Consider the following 17,805-nt stretch of genomic DNA (forward strand, 5'->3'; position numbering starts at 1 on the left):
TATTCAAGTCTACCATGTTGATGGCGCATGTAAGGTGCTCATAGCAAGGAATACGGGGAAACATGCCCAGGTGGTTCAGATGAAACTTTTTGTTTTGCTGAACGCTACCGGCATAGGAACCTTTGGAAACTCTTATTCGCCTGAAACGCGGGGTATAATCCACTTAAATTGCTTCGCGAGGGAAATTCAAATTAGTCCTAGTCCTTATCGGGCGAAACTCTTCGAGGGAGTAAAGGCGGATGAGTGTTCTACATACAACGGAGGATATCATGAATAAGATTAACTTCTACTGAAGTTCGCACCAGACCTCATCTGGCGATACTATTCGAGGAGTAATAAGTTCACGATCTCGGAACTCTCCCGTATGTATGAAATGGGACGTCCATGGCCGATACACCACCCCGACCTATCCACGGCGGGGAGAGTAGGTTTCTGTCCAACACTGGAGGGAGAAATTTGAGACATGTGGGACAAGTTCACAAAAGAGGAAGAATTCATTGTCATTGTTCCCAAAGGACCCGTGGGCCTGTCCGACCTCTCTCGTGGGTAACGGGGAGATTCTGCTGCATGCTATTATTCCGACTCGTCGCGGCGGAGAAAAAAAAGACAAGAGCTGAAAGGCAATCCTACCCTTGAAAAAGTGCCATTGCAATCACTGGGATCGCTGTATCTTCACTTGTATACAGTAGCTATGATTCTAGAGATGTTTCCTGTCAAACTGTCGATTTTGTTGGTCGCTGTATGCTGTGGCGGTGTTCTCCTCCGTCTCCTATACACAGTCAGTGGCTTTATTTGCAATGGAAATCTACTTCGTGTCTCAAACTAACTTGCGTAAAGGCATGGTATAATGTCTTCGCCCATCCACTACGCTCTGTTCCGGGGCCAGTGTTGGCAAAACTTTTCCCTCAGTATATGAGTCTAGCCATGATTCAAGGTCGTCGCGCATTCGTGAGTCAATTTAACAAGGGGAGCAAGGATTATTTTGACCTTCTGTCGCTAGTCTCTGCTAAGTCTGCATAAGACCTACGGGCCTATCGTCAGAGTCGGGCCAAATGAAGTCTCTTTCTCAGACTTTCGAATTTACAGACAAATATACAATCAAGATGCCAGTATTAAAGAGGAATCATTCTACAAAGCTGCATCATTGCTGGGGCACGACAACATTTCAAATATCAGGTATGTCAATGAGACACGTTTACTCGTCATTGTTGACGGTGTGCTATCTTTAGGGACAAGTCGATGCATTCCGCAAGGCGCAAGTTAATGAGCCGCCCGTTCTCCCAAAGGTCTATCAATGAAAACGAAACACTTATCACAGAATTGGTTGAAAGACTGATAACTAGAATATTGGCGACCGCTAGGGAGTCACCTGCAGGGACGACCGATGTTCTCCTGGCCGCCAAGCTTTTCAGCTTTGAAGTGCTGTGCAGGGCGGCATTCAACAAGGATATCTCGTCGCCTTCGCCAGAAGCCGCAATAAAGTTCTTGCACGCAATGGAGGATAGTCCCGCAATGCTGATCACATCTTCGGTCTTCCCTTTCCTGAGAAGCTGGGGACTGGGTGCATACCTTCCTGGCTCAATAGGCCACGCCTTCCGACAGTACAAGTTCTTCGAGCAGTATACTCGGCAACTTTATCGCGAATTTGAGTCAGAGTCGAAAGGAGATAGCACAGAAAGATTCATTGGGACGCCTCTGTTAAAGAATGAGGACTCATACCTAGGCCGCACGCTAAATGAAGATGAGGCTGTGGAAGAATCAATGAGCCTGGCGTTTGCTGGGAGCGGAACCACTTCTGTCACAATCATCTATCTTCTCTATGAACTCTCGCGACCTCAGAATCGTCGTGTCCAACTAAGTCTCCGAGAGGAACTCAAGGGGGCCGGTACTACGCTGGCAGATGTCAAGGATCTACCCTATCTTGATGCCGTCATCAAAGAGACAATGCGCTTGCATCCGACAATCATCTCCACGCTTCCTCGGACCCTCACGTCTCCATTACTCGCATATGAAACGGTAATACCAGTAGGGACTACTGTCGGAATGCAGAACTATGTTCATCATAGAGATCCTTCTGTTTATATCGACCCTGATGTTTATCGCCCCGAGCGCTGGATTGGTCAGAGCCAAGGTAATGATGTGGACAAAGCGTTCACCCCATACAGCTTAGGGCCTCGCAATTGTATAGGCCAAAACTTGGCCAACGCTGAGCTATTGCTTATCACCAGTGAAGTTGTCAGACGGTTGGATCTACGCCTTAATGCCGGTATGATAGAATACGATATGGAGCCGGAAGACAACTTTGCTGCCTCTCTGAAAGGAAAGGAACTGCTTCTTGATGTTTATGCATTACCATAGATTCTATGACAGAACCAATGCCTTAACAGGTAAGGCATTTCGATGGCCGTATGTGTTCAATCGTTCTCTTCTGGGAGCCGACTGTAGCTTCCTAGAAAGTCATATGCTGACCAGACGGGGAGCGTATCTTTCTTTTGCAGCGATTGCGCTAACGTTAACGATTGTGAGATTCCAAATGTATTGCCAATAAATTTCAGATTCTCAATGACCCACTGGATAAAGCCATGGAATGGTGTGCCTGGACAACGGCCAATGACATAAAGAGGCCAAATGAGTGAGTATGCCGAGCCCTGGAATTGCAGCACATTTGACGCCGGATTTCCTGGTCCTAGAGATAGCGCTCTGGTATGAATGTCTATTAAGGAAGAGCTTTCAGTAGTCGTATGTAGTGTTGACACCATTCCAAGGCGAGATTCGAACCATGGCCTCAGAAATCCTGCCTGTTGTGGGACTGTTGCACAAATCTCAAGCGCCATCTCGTTGATGGCGTCCATACTGCGAGCTGCCACAGACCGAAATTCCAGAATATTTTTTTCCGTATCCAAGCCTGGCCTATCCATTTCTAGTGTCTGCGCATATGCCATTTCATTGAGGAGGATTCTGTTGGCTCGAATCAAATTCCAAATCAGGGCGATCCGAAAGTCTTTGTGAATCTCACAGCGTCCTCCCGAGGCCGGAAACTCAGTTTTTCCGATATATTGGACGTCAAAGGAGAAATTCTCAGGCATGTTGTGCAAAAGATTCTCGAGTTCTTGGTCCAGTTGCAAAGCCCAAGCGACAATCTCATGAGGACCACGAAAATTTCCGGATCTCAATTTCACGTTTAAGTTAACCATCCGAGACACAATACTGGACATGATCCAGGCGGGCCGTTCCTCCTTCTTCACATTCCGTGACATGAATGTGTGCAGCGCTATGATATCACTCGATATCATTTGACCTACCTTCGCAGAATTGACCAGGTTGCGGGACGCCATGTGGCGGAACAGCCGCCTTCCCAATCTCGACTGGAATTGCAACAGCCCCTTTGCCTTGAATATCGCAATAGCGCCGGTTAGATGAGCTGTCGTCTCATAATGCTGACTATCACATGTCTCCGTTCCGGCGATTGCATCATATCTGTCAAGTAGCAGTGCTACCAAAAGAGTGTCATCTTCCGTCGCGAATGGGGAATTGAGCTTATCGGACAATCGTCGTACAGCAACACTATAGGCTTTGAGTGCCTCTCTTTGTACAACAGGGGAAAAGTGTGCCTTGGACAAGCTGATGAGTCCAATTGCACGTATAGCAGAAGCAACATGTTCGCTCATGTTGACGAGCACATCGCTTCTACGCAGATATTCGAAAGTGCCCACTGTGCCACAAACCTGCTGAGAGTAGAAGATCCCCTGCGCCGCATCGTCCAGGGAAATGTTGATGGAACTAATGGGGCTGATGATGTTAAGCTTTTGTTGGCCATTTTGGCATTGTAGGGGTGGTGGCGCAATTTCCGGCGTTGCTGAGACTTTCAACGCTGAACTCGATGAGGGCTTTCTTTTTTGGCGATTTGAATGAACCTTTGACCTGATTGTGCGAGTTTGGTCATGAAATCTTAGATCGAGCTGATTCCTATACCCAGGACAGGCAATTCCCACGCGTCGGCATTGAGAACAGCCTGTCAGACACCCATCGCACTAGATGCACATTAGTCCACAGAAAATGAAGTATGACGCCAACGCAACATACTTTGATTCTTCTTCCGATGCAACTCAAACAACCCCGCGACGGCCTGCCCCCATAAACCATGTGGGATCTCGGGAAGATGTAGGAGTACCAAATACTCTGATATCCGCTTACGTCTGTGGATGCGGCGACCAGAAGGGTGACTTGAGCGCATGAACCATTATCGACTGATCGTGATAATGTGATCACGACAGAAAGAGTTGTCGTTTCGTTAAACTATCCGGAGGGACATCTGGAAGGTTGAGGGTAGGGTTCAACAACAAACCTCGGTTAGAAGCGATCCGATATCTCCATGCGACTAGGCTGAAAACGATGAATGGCTCGTTATCTATCCCACCTTGCCACCAGATAAGGTTTAATGTTGAGAAATCAGAAAAGATCGCCTGCGGCCATGGTCGAATGGGAACATTATACCACAAATGGAGAACGATCTGAGACCTTTCGGATATGGCTCGTGTGGATGTTGCACATTCCTGTGCTACATACACAACAAGCTATAGCCGCTAGCAACGAGATGTTGATTCCCCAGATGAACAAATATAACCCTGTCTCAGCCGCGACAAAGTTCAATTATGCTAAGCACAGGAAAATCCTTGATACGTCAGATCAGTGCAATCACATACCGAAATACTCAACGAAACTCGGTCTCTCGGTTGTGTAAACGATATGGGAGAAATACTGAAGTCCATTGACTCCCAGGTGATTGAAGCAGATATATTGATCCCTGGACGGGGAAGCCCCATTCACAATGCAGTTCTTGTGTATCGGAACAACCGCATTGTGTTTGTTGGTGACCGTGACGACGTGCCGAAACAATATCAAAGAAGTGAGACTATGCGTGTTGCTGTGCTGATGCCGGGAATGTAAGTCTCAATCGCATTGTTGAGAGACTTTACGAGAGTGAGGTATAAGTAGTAATGTTTGACCAGGTGGGATTGCCATATCCATTTTCAGGGGCACCATGTATATTCAATTGAGCACATGTACAAAATCCCCAGATCTCTCGCTGGAGCGAGATCTGCGCGAGACGTTGCTGCAACGCTGAATGCTGGCTTCACGTCCTGTCGTGAGCTATGCGGCTTCGGGATCGAGCTGTCACAAGCTATCAACGAGGGTGCACTGGTGGGGCCTCATATCTACTCGGCTTCATCCTTCATCAGCCCAACGGCTGGTCACGCTGACGCACATGGAGTTCCGATCGATCATTTCACTCATTCGAACGCGAGTGGCGGTAGTTTCTGTCTCGCTGACGGAGTTCCGGAATGTCTCAAAGCGGTTCGTTTGCAGCTCCGAAAGGGCGCCAAAGTCATCAAGATCTGTTGCAGTGGTGGTGTTGCTAGCGAGGAAGATAACCCCGAGCACCAACAATTTTCAGATGAAGAGATCAAAGCTATTGTCGAGGAAGCGGGCCGTGCGGGGCGACTCGTGGCCGCACATTGCCATGGAAAATCTGGCATCATGGCCGCCCTCCGAAATGGAGTTGCTACGATTGAACACGGAACGTATCTTGACGACGAGGCCATAGACCTCATGATTCAAAAAAGAGCCATTTTGGTAGCAACCCGTACCATCATTGAGGCGGGGCTGGAGCTGGCAAAAGCATGGTCCCCTAAATCTCTAGCCAAATTGCAAGTAGCAGCACCTGTGCATAAGAGCGCCTATTCCAACGCCATCACCGCTGGTGTAACAATCGCCCTTGGTTCCGATTTAGGAGTGAGCTACCAAGAGAACGGCAAAGGAGGCACGCTGTTGGGCCACGGGCGCAACGGTCTTGAGCTGCGCCATGCGGTTGAGGCAGGCATGACTCCATTACAAGCGATTGAAGCGGCGACAGCCAACGGTCCTCTCACACTTGGACCTCAAGCCCCGATGTCAGGCCAGCTAAAGGAAGGCTACGAGGCTGATTTTATAGCAGTATCGACGAACCCTCTAGAGGATATCGAGGTACTCACAGACCCAAAGAACATCACCCATGTGTGGAAGAGTGGCAAGTTATTCAAGGCACCGGGAAAGCCCATTACATACGCTGGGCTCGCTTAGCTCATACTTGTTAGATGACTTCAATTGATCAAACTCAGAAGGGGTTTCATGTCCGCACACCCTGATCCGGTTTTCACCCATCCTTCCAAATCTTTTAGACTAAAACTGCTGCTGCTGTTTGTAACAAGCTATCTGTAAGCATAGACGCCCTGATCTATTCGTTAGAACAAGCTCTCAGGAGACCACTCAAACTATTCATACGCGAAGGTATTCCTGCCAGGAGCCTCATATACATATGGAGCCCTTACACTCAGGAATACTCAGTATTGCACAAATCTTGAGCTCATTCATCATGATTCCTCTGATCGAGGATATGTGTTTAGGAATATCTTTTTTAGCATTGAGATGCAACCAACGTTCTGTGATAATACTGCACTTCCTATGTCCTGTGTGTGTTGATTACAGGTTTCGCCCCGATCGGCAGAGCACCATTTCCATACCGCAGTCTATGAGATCAGCAACCGTCCGACTGCAAGCTTTAATGTTATGCCTAGTGCTGACATGGAGATGGCACAACATCCCGATGGGAGCTGCGGACGATTTCACTTGCGAATCATTTGACGAAGAGATCTGCATTCATTTAAACTACATTACGCTGCTACCTATAGATTGCAAATTCACACACCACTCACGTTTCGATTAGACCTTAGAGCGGCGGCATCCCATTTATCGAAGCATATTTCGCCTTACCGACGAAGCGAACAAGTCTATGAGTTTCGGGCAGTAGCAGATATTGGTGAACATTAGGCTAAGGCGGGAAACTCCATGTTTTTGTAGAGTGCAAACCAACTTGAACAGCCACGATAATGGATATTCAGAGCTTCTATGGATACGAAATATCGCGATAATATGCAGAATAAAATTCTCTACCGGTACAAATCTACGGCAAAGGCATTAAACTAGCCAGGTACAGCAATGAAAACGGCGAAGGAGAACCCTTGAGCCTGCATGATAGAATTCGCTTAACTAGATTTCCATATAAGTCAACAGTGGTAGACTGATAACATCGAAATGCGGTAAATACTCCGGCAGAATTTGGCAGGTTAGGCAACAATCTTACCCCTCCCGAGCATGACAACAAATAACTAGTGGGAGGTAGCAGCGCTCCATGCATACACGACTAGATAAGAGGAGTCAACAATTCTTGATGATAGTCTTCTTGACGATCGAGATTGTGCTCCTAATCACTAAATAAGTCTTAGTCGGAGGCTAACGAATCGTTTGCCCAAATCGGACAAGTTAGAAGTCCCTGCATGAATTAGTGGGGATTCGGCGTTGAAGGCGAGATCGACACGAAATCAACTTTAGCACCTGTGAGCATGGCGTCTATAAAACGAGTTCCCTGCACAGCGACGGGCGCAAAAGGATTAATGTAACTCGACCTCAGAGCCTTGCAGCGCTTGCCACAGAATCGTGACACGGAACACACCAAGCCATCAGGAAAAGATGAATAACAACGTCAAGTCACCGGCTGTCGATGAAAGTGCTTATGTAGCCAAAGATGTCGAGAGGGGTCAAATTAAAGCTTCGTCTGGAGAACTGTCTCGAGTATTGCAGAGCCGGCATATGCAAATGATAGCTATGTGTACGCAAGATTCTCAGAACTGTGCGCTTTGATCCGGCTAATGACTGGATTTCAGGTGGCGCAGTCGGATCTGGGCTATTCGTGGGTTCAGGCAGTGCGCTCTATACCGGAGGGCCGGGAAGCTTGGTGAGAAGCGCCTGAGACGATGCATCAAGACTCGGTGGGATGCTAACAGGTGTCCTCAGTTGCTTGGCTTTGGGCTCGTGGGCGTCCTCTTACTTTTCACAATGCAAGCGCTTGGGGAAATGGCCGTTATTTTTCCCGTCGAAGGAGGCTACTTTCAGTATATAGTGAGATTTTTGGATCCTGCTTGGTGAGTTGCATCGAAGAGATGACATTTCACTTCTGTGCGAGTGATTGACCAATCTCATACGCTGATAGGGGGTTTGCTCTTGGTTGGGATTACGCCCTTGGATATCTCATCACCCTTCCGGTCGAAATTACTGCCGTCGGCATCACGCTCCAGTATTGGCCTGGAGCAGCAAATGTGAACATCGGCGTTTGGATTGCAGTTTTTTATGTTGTCCTGGCTGTCATCCAGACCTTTGGCGTCAGAGGATACGCGGAAGGTGAATTAAGCAGCCATCTCCATGTTGGCATCAACAGTAGCACTGACCTGATGTACAGTTGAGTTCACCCTAGCAATTGTCAAAATCTGCGCAATTGTAGGATTCATCATCCTAGGAATCATCATCGACTGTGGAGGAGTGCCGACTCAGCACACTGGCTACATTGGTGCAAAGTACTGGCACAACCCCGGCGCCTTCCGCAATGGTTTTAAAGGCTTCTGTTCCGTTTTTGTTGCAGCAGCTTTTTCCTTCGCCGGCACGGAATTGGTTGGACTCGCTGCTGCAGAGTGCGCTAACCCGGCAAAGGCGGTGCCCAAGGCATGTAAACAGGTGTTCTGGCGAATTGTGGTCATATATTTGGTGTCGCTGTTCATTGTCGGGCTGATTGTTCCGTCTAACTCAACATACTTGCTCGCCGCTCATGGCAACGCCACCAAATACTCACCGTTCGTCGGTGCTATCAAGTCAGCTGGGATCCGGGCTCTTCCATCGATTTTCAACGCGGTCATAACGCTGTCCGTACTGTCTGTTGCGAATTCGGTGACTTACGGCTCAAGCAGATTACTACATGCTCTAGCCATGCAAGGCATGGCTCCCAAAATTCTGAGCCGAGTTGACTCGAAAGGTCGCCCTATGTAAGTTCAACGATCCATTCAAAATACACACCGACATTCAGAACTTGGTTTCCCTAAGGATCAGAATGACTGCGAATTAAGGTACTGACACCAATAGATGGAGTATTTTCCTTTGCTTCGCCTTCGGCCTTCTTGCCTTTATTAACGAGGCTGTGGAAGGGTCAACAATCTTTGCTTGGATGCTGGCTCTAGCCGGGCTCTCTAATTTCTTCACCTGGGGAAGCATTTGTGCAGCACATCTTCGCTTTCGACGCGCTTGGGGCGTCCAAGGGCGCGCTACCAAACAACTCCCGTATCGGGCGACTATCATTGGGAGTTGGATCGGCCTTGTTCTTAGCATTCTTTGCATTCTTGCCACTTTCTATGTGGCTCTCTTTGTGAGTGGCCACAATCTGTTCGGTTGACGATGACACTGACATTCTCGGTTCAGCCGCTCGAAGGAAAACCGAATGCCGAAGTATTTTTCCAATGGTTCCTGGCCGCACCATTTATTTTGGTACTTTACGTTGGCTGGGTACTTTTTACTCGGCGCTGGAGGATTGGAGTCAGCAGCAAGGAGATGGATATTCAATCGGGTTTGAGAGAGGATGTCTTATTGTTGAATTCGGATGACCAAGAGTATCATGGCATGAAAGCAATTCTGAACTCCATGCTCCATGCGCTGATCTGAATGTGCCAAGTCTACTTAGTATAAAATTGGTTGTGTTCCAGTCGAAGCACGAATGTACCGCGCTCACGAATCGACTGGTGATTTAGTACAGATTTATTGACTACATGCTACACCAACAATAACGAGCACCGCTACTCATTCCATTATGAGTATAGCATAAAGGGTAGGTTTATATGGATTTCGATGATACACATATGTAGATAAGTTCACCTCCAAGAAATAGACGCGCAAAGTATGAAATTTCAGGTAAACGTTTCCGTTAGGTAGTAATTAGTTTTGAGTACTAAATATCTTTATGAAACTATTGTAGTAAAGTATCGCGCTTCAACATAGTCGGATACTCGGAGTTCATGACTAGGCTACCGTGGTTCGCATTTCCTGTGATTCGTGCTTCGACCATAATACGCATTCTTTGTGATGTGCGGGACTACTAACCTCAAGTCCGGGACCATGTCTAGCTTCAGATTGTGAGCACAGAGTCGACGCCGCTACATGTCTAGCTAATTCAAGTGTTCCTAGCCACTGCCATTAAATTTCGCATGTTGACTCGCAAAGTCGCTGACCTGCCAGCGCTAGTTCCGCATATTGCGATTTGCAACATAATCCTGATGGTCACAATGCTCCACATTCCAAGCACTCTCCGCCTTCACCAGGTCAGAGATGAACATGGACAATTTCTGGTTATGTCGCGTGTGTCGGGGATGTCGGGGCTCTAGACCGATCTGTGGATGGTCTGCGCCTGGAAGTCCTTTAGCTATATAGACTTTCATGGTGGGGCGTGGGACCCTTATGCCAGTAGACGTTGGGAAGTCCCACGGTGATGTTTCCCGAAATACTGTCAGCAGTTCGCGCCTCTCGAGGTAGATATATCTTGGTAACCAGGACTCTAGCCGTGGTCCTCAGGATCATCAACAAAGTCAACTTCCTGCGTCTCAGTGACAATCGCGACGCAGATACTCCAATATGCCTTTCGGTATCCTTGAATGCAATAAGCTCGAGATTGTGCCTGGCACAGGCAAGTCTATGAAATCCCTGTATCGAAGAAGTGGCTAACTTTGACATGTCTAGCTTTCCTGAATGATCAGAACGAGGTTCCTCGAGAATATGCTGGCTTGGATAAGAGCCAACTCAAACATGGCACAGGCAGATATTCTCATGTCATCTTAGTACCGCAACCTTCCGATGACCCTAATGACCCTTTGAACGTAAGCAACAGTGTGGACAGGAATGTTCAATGCCTAACATGAAGATCCAGTGGCCGTGGTGGCAAAAGGAGATGATACTTCTGATTGTCGGGCTCTCATCAGCGATAACAGGTGCCTACGGTCCTATGCTCTCACCAGGTTTCGTCCAAATCGCTGATGAGCTTCACATCTCCGTCACCGCTTTGGCTCAGGCTACTGCATGGATGATTCTCGCCTGTGGACTTGCACTCTTCATTCTCAACGCCCTGGCCAAGGTTTACGGGAAAAGACCAATGTACCTTTTCGCTATCACTCTGCTGTTCATCAGCGCGCTCATTGGAGGCACTGCCAAAAATGATCAAATGTTCCTGACCAGCCGTGTCTTGGGAGGCATTGGCGGTGGTCCCTTCGAAATTCTCATCCAGTGCACAATCGGTGACCTTTATTTTGTCCATGAGCGCGCGACTCGAATTGCATTCTGGAATTTGTGCCTGTTTGTTGGAATATCCCTAGGTTCTATCATCTCAGGATATGTAATCTCGAACATCGGTTGGAATTGGTGCTTCTGGATATCTGCCGTGTTTTATGGGATCGCCGGCTTGCTTATCTTTTTCTGCGTACCAGAAACGACATACGAACGAAAAGATAATGTGGTTTTGAAACCTTCGGTCGAAGAGAGATTTGATGATGAGAAGGGCGTACTACGATCGACAGTTGCTGTGCATCTTGAACATGACGATCAGCACGGCGACCCATTGAACAGGGCGGCTACCGTACCAGAGAAGATGTCCTACTGGCGGTCTCTGCGACTTCTCACCGGTCGTCACAGCAAGGCATCAATTTTTACAGTTTTCAGTCGCCCTTTCGTCCTTTTCATGTACCCGGCCATCGGACTAACCTTTCTGACATACGGCGTCATGATAACATGGTACGTTGCCTTCTCCGTCGTCGTCGGCATCATTTTCGTTGCCCCGCCATACAACTTCACGATCTCACAAGTCGGTCTCGTCAATCTCTCACCTCTTATCTTCTCTATCATTGGCGAAGTTATTTCTGGTCCACTCAATGATGCACTTTGTTTATGTTTGACCAAGAAGAACAAGGGAATTTACGAGCCAGAGTTTCGTTTAGTCCTGATGGCGGTCGTCGCCCTTACTGGTGCAGTGGGATTCTATGGCTTCGGTCTGACTGTCCACTACCAAACTCATTGGGCTGGGCCCGTTCTCACTTATGGCATTTGCAGTCTCTCACTTGCGTTTGTCTCTACCTGCATGTTTGGGTACGTCCTTGACAGCCATCCCAAGTTGAACGAGGAGGCTTTTGTCGTTATCAACGCGCGAGCCGTCCTGGGTTTTGGACTGTTCTACGTGCTCGCGCCATGGCTGATGACATCTGGCATACTCAATGTTTTTGTGGTGTTTGGCAGTATCACACTTTTCACCTGCGCCCTGATTATCCCCTTGTGGATCTTTGGCAAGCGTTGGCGCAGCTGGATCGCCAGGAACGAGTTACTACAGCGTCTGACTAGTGATACATGAATGTCGTTTAAGAACTATATCTTGAAGAAAGACTTTTCAAAAGGTCAAAGTTCAAGAGGGGCTCGAATAGTCAGTAAAATGAGGCTTCCCGTGGGGTATGGGAATCTGCCTCGTTCCTGAGGGATTGCGGAAGGAACCCGGGGACCACCCGGTTAATCCTGCCAATTTTGTGAGGCAGAGCATTTTTCACGTTTATTCTCCTTATCTTCATGTTGCTACCGCTACATCGCAACTTTAGGAAGACAAATAGCATGGAACAGCCATACTGAGATACTTATAGATTGATCATAATAGTCCTTATTATTTGGCCGATTGCTCAAGTACGCTGGACAAGAGCACGAGAGTCCTCAGAATCTCAAAGACTTGTTCCAGAACCCAATCGGAATCGTTCATCGGAGAGTTCCCACCCCCATAGTGCCAATCCGGAACCCCAGCTGAGGAGGTGGCAGTCTCAGTGCTTTCTACGTTCTCCACACCGGCATATTCAAACTTCATGGGGGTGGCAATCGTCCACGGTTGAAATATACTATCTCTGCCAGTTATGCGATCATCACGTAAGGAACCGGTCAGCCACTACCGCGGCCTGAAAAGCTTCGGAACAAGGCAGTCAGTAAAGGATATATTCCTCTAGCAATAGTCTAACCTTTAGATGTATGAACTTTGCTTGATCTTATTTCGAGCTGATCTTCAGGGAAATTAACGAGCAACGATGACACACAATGGGATCACAAACGGTTTCCACAGCGATGAGCCAACATACGAGATCAAGGCAGATTACTTGATTGTCGGAACCGGGCCTGCTGGCGGATCGCTTGCATGCTTTTTGGCGCAACATGGTACGAGGAAGAACAACCAATTCTAGCAATTTTGACTGACGATGTTGCTTTTGTAGGGTTAACGGGCCTGATTGTGAGCCAGGATCCGGGGAATGCAGATACACCGCGAGCGCACATCACCAACATGGCAGCGTTAGGCAAGTTCAATACTTTCCAAAGCCATAACTCACTGCTTGTGGCTTTCGATCATCGATTAACTCCCAGCAGATTGTCTGCGTGACATCGGTGTCGACAAAGAGTGCTACACAATAGGTACACAAGGCGATACGATGGTCCATACTCGCTGGTCGAATAGCATGGCTGGGGAGGAGTACGCACGTATTTACTCTTGGGGCAATGATCCGAAACGAAAGGTGGGTTTCCCGACTTGAGGGCACGCCTCAAAGCGCTCAAAGGCTTTTAGGAAGTGAGTGAGCTGATCATCATCGTATCAGGGCGACTACGAGCTGGCAAGTCCTTCGGAGCCACTGGACCTTCCACAGACACTACTCGAACCCTTACTCATAAGGTACGCGACACTAAACGGATTCAAAGTCCGGTGGGATACGAAATTTGTGTCCTTTAAGCAGGAACCTGAAGGCGGAGTCACAACGACATTATTCGACAAGGTCACGAATCAAACGTATACAGTCCGCTCAAAATATCTGTTCGGATGTGATGGAGCACGGAGTCCGATTGTCCAGCAACTTGGTTTGCCCATGATTATACGTCCTGGTCAGGGTCGTGCGACCAATATTTTGCTGGAAGCTGACATGTCACATCTCATGGAGAATCGTATGGGTAATCTACACTGGGTCTTGACTCCGGACAAAGCGACCTCGGAACACTCTTGGATTGGATGCTTTCGAATGGTGAAACCGTGGCACGAGTGGTTGTGTATTGTCTTCCAATCGCCAAATGCTGAGAAGAAGATCTGGCAAGAATCTGATTATGTCGATCGAGTTCGGGAATTAATCGGGGATGACTCGGTCGACTTCAAGATCAAGGGCATCTCGTACTGGAACATCAATGAAACCGCGGCCGAGGAATACTCAAGAGGCGACGTCTTTGCACTCGGTGATGCTGTGCATCGACATCCTCCTAATCACGGATTGGGATCCAATACCTGCATTCAGGATGCTCACAACCTGGCGTGGAAAGTGGCATACGTTGATAAAGGTGAGACGCGGCCCAAAAGTTGCACATAGTAATGAAACGGGAGAACTGACGGAAGATCTCTTTCCACTGTAGGATACGCTGGAAAAGAGCTCTTAAGCAGCTATAACGCGGAACGCCAACCAGTCGGGCTTGACGTTGTCACGCAGTAAGTACCATTTTCCTCTCATCTACGCAGACTAATCCTACTCACCGCAATCAGGGCAAATGCATCACTCCGCAACCATGCCAAAATATGGCAAATCCTCGGCAACATGGAACCGACGATCGAGAAGCGGATGAAAAGCTTCAACGTGCTGAAGGAAGACTCCGAGGCCGGAAGAGCCCGCCGGCAGGAGCTCGCCGAGGGACTACGACGCATCAACCGCGAGGAGCACGGTCTCGGTATTGAGATGAACCAGCGCTACACCTCGTCCGCCGTGTTCAAATCCGACCAGGGCGCGTCGCCGACCTTCGCCACCGACTCGCTCGAATACTACCATCCCACCACCTACCCCGGTGCGCGATTACCGCATGTCTGGCTCACGCGCACAATTCCCGAAAAGCCAATCTCGACGCTCGACCTCGCTGGCAAGGGACAATTTGCATTGTTCACGGGTATAGGAGGGCAAGGCTGGAGAGACGCAGCACGGAAGGTCTCGGAGAAGCTCGGTGTGCCTATCAGCGTGCATTCGATCGGTTTCCGACAGGAATGGGAGGACCAGTATCTGGATTGGTCGAAGATTCGAGGTGTTGAGGAGTCAGGCTGTGTGCTTGCCAGACCGGACTATTTTGTCGCGTGGAGGTCTCAGCAGTGGGAGGCTGATAGCGCCGAGAAGTTGGAGACGGTTTTCAGAGATTTGCTCTCACGGAAAGAATGAGGGGATGCCTCGAAGTTACTAGGAAAAGGTGTGAATCCGCACCGAAATCCATATTTTGATGATATTTAGGTGTAGACAGCAGATTAAGGGTGATTGCATCGGTATCCAACTAAGTTGCTGTTTTGTGTAGGGCAGTTGCGCCGATATGTGGGCAGATAGTCTGCTTAAGATCACTTCTCGACTGCACCTGGGCAAGAATTCAAGCCATTACTTTTTGTTAACGTTGACTTCAGTGTTTGCACAGTAGATTTGTAGCTAACTAGTAGCATCTAAATCATGTTACTGTCAAGGGAACAACAATAGTGTCGGAAGATTCCATTCACTTCGGTTATCCGGTCCTATGACAACTCTATCCCAAGAGAGCCATACGATCCTTCCAGTCTACCAAGAATCCTTACATACGGGATACCAACGAACCAGCAGGGAACACGTTACCATTTATTCGGCGCCTGAATGGTCAGTCTCCAATCTCAACTTCGTGATGAGATTGTGATGATGCCAGTAGTTGCGGTAGCGCTTGCCCCAGATGTACATGGGGATAGCAAGCAGACACGACGCAGCGGTGATGCCGGCCATGATTCCGCCCATGTGGATCGTGCCGTGCAAAAAGTACCAGTTGATGATGTAGTTCGTCAATCTAGGTTGCGAGTTAGCCAGGCGAACAATATGATCACATAGCATGGAACGAAACATGGAGACTTACCCGTAGTAGAAGAAGTTCTTGAAAACCATGTTCATGACGAACAGTTCCGTGCTGTGCTGTCGATAAGCGTCGAGAGACCACTGCGTTGCAAAGGTGGCGGTGATTATAATCCCGAAGAGCAATAGACCCCAGATAAAGCAGATGACATAGACGTTGGCGAAGTTATGGACTGCATAGCCCCAGCCGACGAGACCTGCGACCATGATGACGGCGCCCGGGCCGACCGCGAGAAGGCAGAATTCAGGCTCGTAGACACCCTTGTTGCGTCGTGTGAGGGTGCGGGTGAGCGGGCCGGAGGCCAAGAAGGACACGACGGAGCCGAGCAGTCCACCGATCAATGGGCCTGCGGAGAGGTAGCCTACCGAGGCAGAGCTCAGGAGATACGGTGGCGAGGCGAAGATGACGCCGGAGATGATGGCGATGACGACGTACCAGGCGATGATGAGACCGGTCATGATGATTTGGTAGAGGGCACCCAGGTTTAAGAGGATGGCCAGGCATGCGAGGGTCATCTTGATGATCGAGTCGTCCACGAATGATCCATTGTAGAGTGCAAGCTCTTGCCAGTAAGTCTTCGGTGCAGGGATCACGGAATCTGTCGTCGTGGTGCGGTGGAGGTTATCCGTTTGGACCGCGTTGATGCTGGATTCGTTCGATGCGGCCTGGCTTTCGACGTGCGCATGCTTTTCCGGATCATCAGTGGCCGACTGCTCGTCGCGATTCTCGACATGTCGAGCGGCTCGGGCTTCGATGCTAGCGAGCTTCTCGAGATTTTCTTCTGACCCGAGTGTATCGATTTCGTAGATGGCTTTGCGTCGATACATGGTCTCTGGGCAGTAGAAGATGACCATCAAAGTTTGAAGTGCGGCGAACGGAACATAGACATGGAAATTATAGTTCCACCCAAGATTGGCTGTGATGACGCCTGCAATGATCGAGATACCGTTGGACACTGCGCCCAACAGGAACATTATCATCGCCACCCTCGGACCTCTTTCGTGGACAAAGAACAGGTCACCGATGGATGCTACAGCGAGAGATTCATAAGCGGCAACTGCAACCCCTTGAAGGATGCGGCCTGCAAGGAGCGTGTTGTAATCTGAAGCGACCTCGGAAACGATGATGCCAATGGTTCCAATGATACTTGAGAACACATAGGCGGGTCGTTTGCCATATTTGCGGCCGATGGAAGAGGCGAATGGACCTACAGCGCCTGTCGTAAGGAGTAGATAGCCACCTAGCTTGGCAACCTCGGTAGGAGTGCGTTTAAGGTCAGCGGAGATTGCTAGGATACCAGCATTGAGAATTGGGCCCTGTTTGTCCTATGTTAACTTGGAAATTGATGTGTATGTCTAGACTCAGACTTACGGGGACAACGCCGTGAACGATGGTTCCGAAAAAAATGACCGCGAGGATGATGTGTTTCTTCCACCACGACCAATTCAACGGATCATTTGGGTCCTCGGATGGCTGCGGTGCGAGGATGATATGTGAGTTTTTCCCAGCAGCATGCTTCAAGCGGCCGGTCTGGACCTCTGAGCCAGCAGCCTGCTGGTCCAGAAGCACCGTTCCTGGTACATGACTTGTAGTCTTGGGCTCAAGGATTCCAAATGCCATGGTTGTCGCGAATGAAGAACGAAGGTGCAAGCTAGAAGTCGCCTAAGATCAGCTGCTTCCGTGTAGGGGATGAATAGTTTTATAGCAGACGCGCACACAGCTTCCCATATGCTCAACACATTGGAGACGCTAGCTTGTTATCTACCAAAAGTCGGTGGCCTCGGGCCCCAATTATTAACGTGGTAATCTGGGGTAGGGAGCTAGCTACAAGGCTTGAAGTAGCATCGCAGAGAGCGGCCCAGGATCTTCGAACTTGGGGTTTGGGGGTGCAATTTGAGCATACCCCTGGAGTCCACAAATGGGGAAGCGACGGAAAGAGCAGTTTGTATTGGG

The 17,805-nt window shown here is 48.9% G+C and overlaps 7 protein-coding genes across 7 annotated transcripts; 5 read left to right on the forward strand and 2 right to left on the reverse strand.

The window, feature by feature from the left end:
- Positions 1-703: 703 nt before the first annotated feature.
- LTR84_007055 (uncharacterized protein) lies at positions 704-2,358 on the forward strand (the record flags this gene model as incomplete). The annotated part of the gene is made up of 4 exons (XM_064850610.1): positions 704-778; positions 838-948; positions 1,022-1,176; positions 1,230-2,358. The coding sequence occupies 4 exons, from the start codon at positions 704-706 to the stop codon at positions 2,356-2,358; spliced, it is 1,470 nt and encodes a 489-aa protein (XP_064702679.1).
- A 56-nt stretch (positions 2,359-2,414) lies between these two features.
- Positions 2,415-3,668, reverse strand: LTR84_007056 (uncharacterized protein; the record flags this gene model as incomplete). Its single annotated transcript, XM_064850611.1, has 1 exon — positions 2,415-3,668. One exon carries the CDS (start codon positions 3,666-3,668, stop codon positions 2,415-2,417), a length of 1,254 nt encoding a protein of 417 aa, XP_064702680.1.
- Positions 3,669-5,061: 1,393 nt separating this feature from the next.
- LTR84_007057 (uncharacterized protein) lies at positions 5,062-6,120 on the forward strand (the record flags this gene model as incomplete). The annotated part of the gene is made up of 1 exon (XM_064850612.1): positions 5,062-6,120. One exon carries the CDS (start codon positions 5,062-5,064, stop codon positions 6,118-6,120), a length of 1,059 nt encoding a protein of 352 aa, XP_064702681.1.
- Positions 6,121-7,566: 1,446 nt separating this feature from the next.
- LTR84_007058 (uncharacterized protein) lies at positions 7,567-9,579 on the forward strand (the record flags this gene model as incomplete). Its single annotated transcript, XM_064850613.1, has 7 exons — positions 7,567-7,705; positions 7,761-7,831; positions 7,891-8,018; positions 8,087-8,274; positions 8,333-8,909; positions 9,007-9,286; positions 9,340-9,579. 7 exons carry the CDS (start codon positions 7,567-7,569, stop codon positions 9,577-9,579), a joined length of 1,623 nt encoding a protein of 540 aa, XP_064702682.1.
- Positions 9,580-10,542: 963 nt separating this feature from the next.
- Positions 10,543-12,301, forward strand: LTR84_007059 (uncharacterized protein; the record flags this gene model as incomplete). The annotated part of the gene is made up of 3 exons (XM_064850614.1): positions 10,543-10,594; positions 10,648-10,784; positions 10,835-12,301. The coding sequence occupies 3 exons, from the start codon at positions 10,543-10,545 to the stop codon at positions 12,299-12,301; spliced, it is 1,656 nt and encodes a 551-aa protein (XP_064702683.1).
- Positions 12,302-13,261: 960 nt separating this feature from the next.
- On the forward strand, positions 13,262-15,152 carry LTR84_007060 (uncharacterized protein; the record flags this gene model as incomplete). The annotated part of the gene is made up of 5 exons (XM_064850615.1): positions 13,262-13,269; positions 13,433-13,490; positions 13,572-14,295; positions 14,368-14,440; positions 14,495-15,152. 5 exons carry the CDS (start codon positions 13,262-13,264, stop codon positions 15,150-15,152), a joined length of 1,521 nt encoding a protein of 506 aa, XP_064702684.1.
- Positions 15,153-15,590: 438 nt separating this feature from the next.
- LTR84_007061 (uncharacterized protein) lies at positions 15,591-17,472 on the reverse strand (the record flags this gene model as incomplete). The annotated part of the gene is made up of 3 exons (XM_064850616.1): positions 15,591-15,789; positions 15,856-17,168; positions 17,224-17,472. The coding sequence occupies 3 exons, from the start codon at positions 17,470-17,472 to the stop codon at positions 15,591-15,593; spliced, it is 1,761 nt and encodes a 586-aa protein (XP_064702685.1).
- Between the last annotated feature and the right edge of the window lie 333 nt (positions 17,473-17,805).

The sequence above is a fragment of the Exophiala bonariae genome (assembly GCF_035927105.1).
Source record: "Exophiala bonariae strain CCFEE 5792 chromosome Unknown scaffold_27, whole genome shotgun sequence".
Lineage (NCBI taxonomy): Eukaryota > Fungi > Ascomycota > Eurotiomycetes > Chaetothyriales > Herpotrichiellaceae > Exophiala > Exophiala bonariae.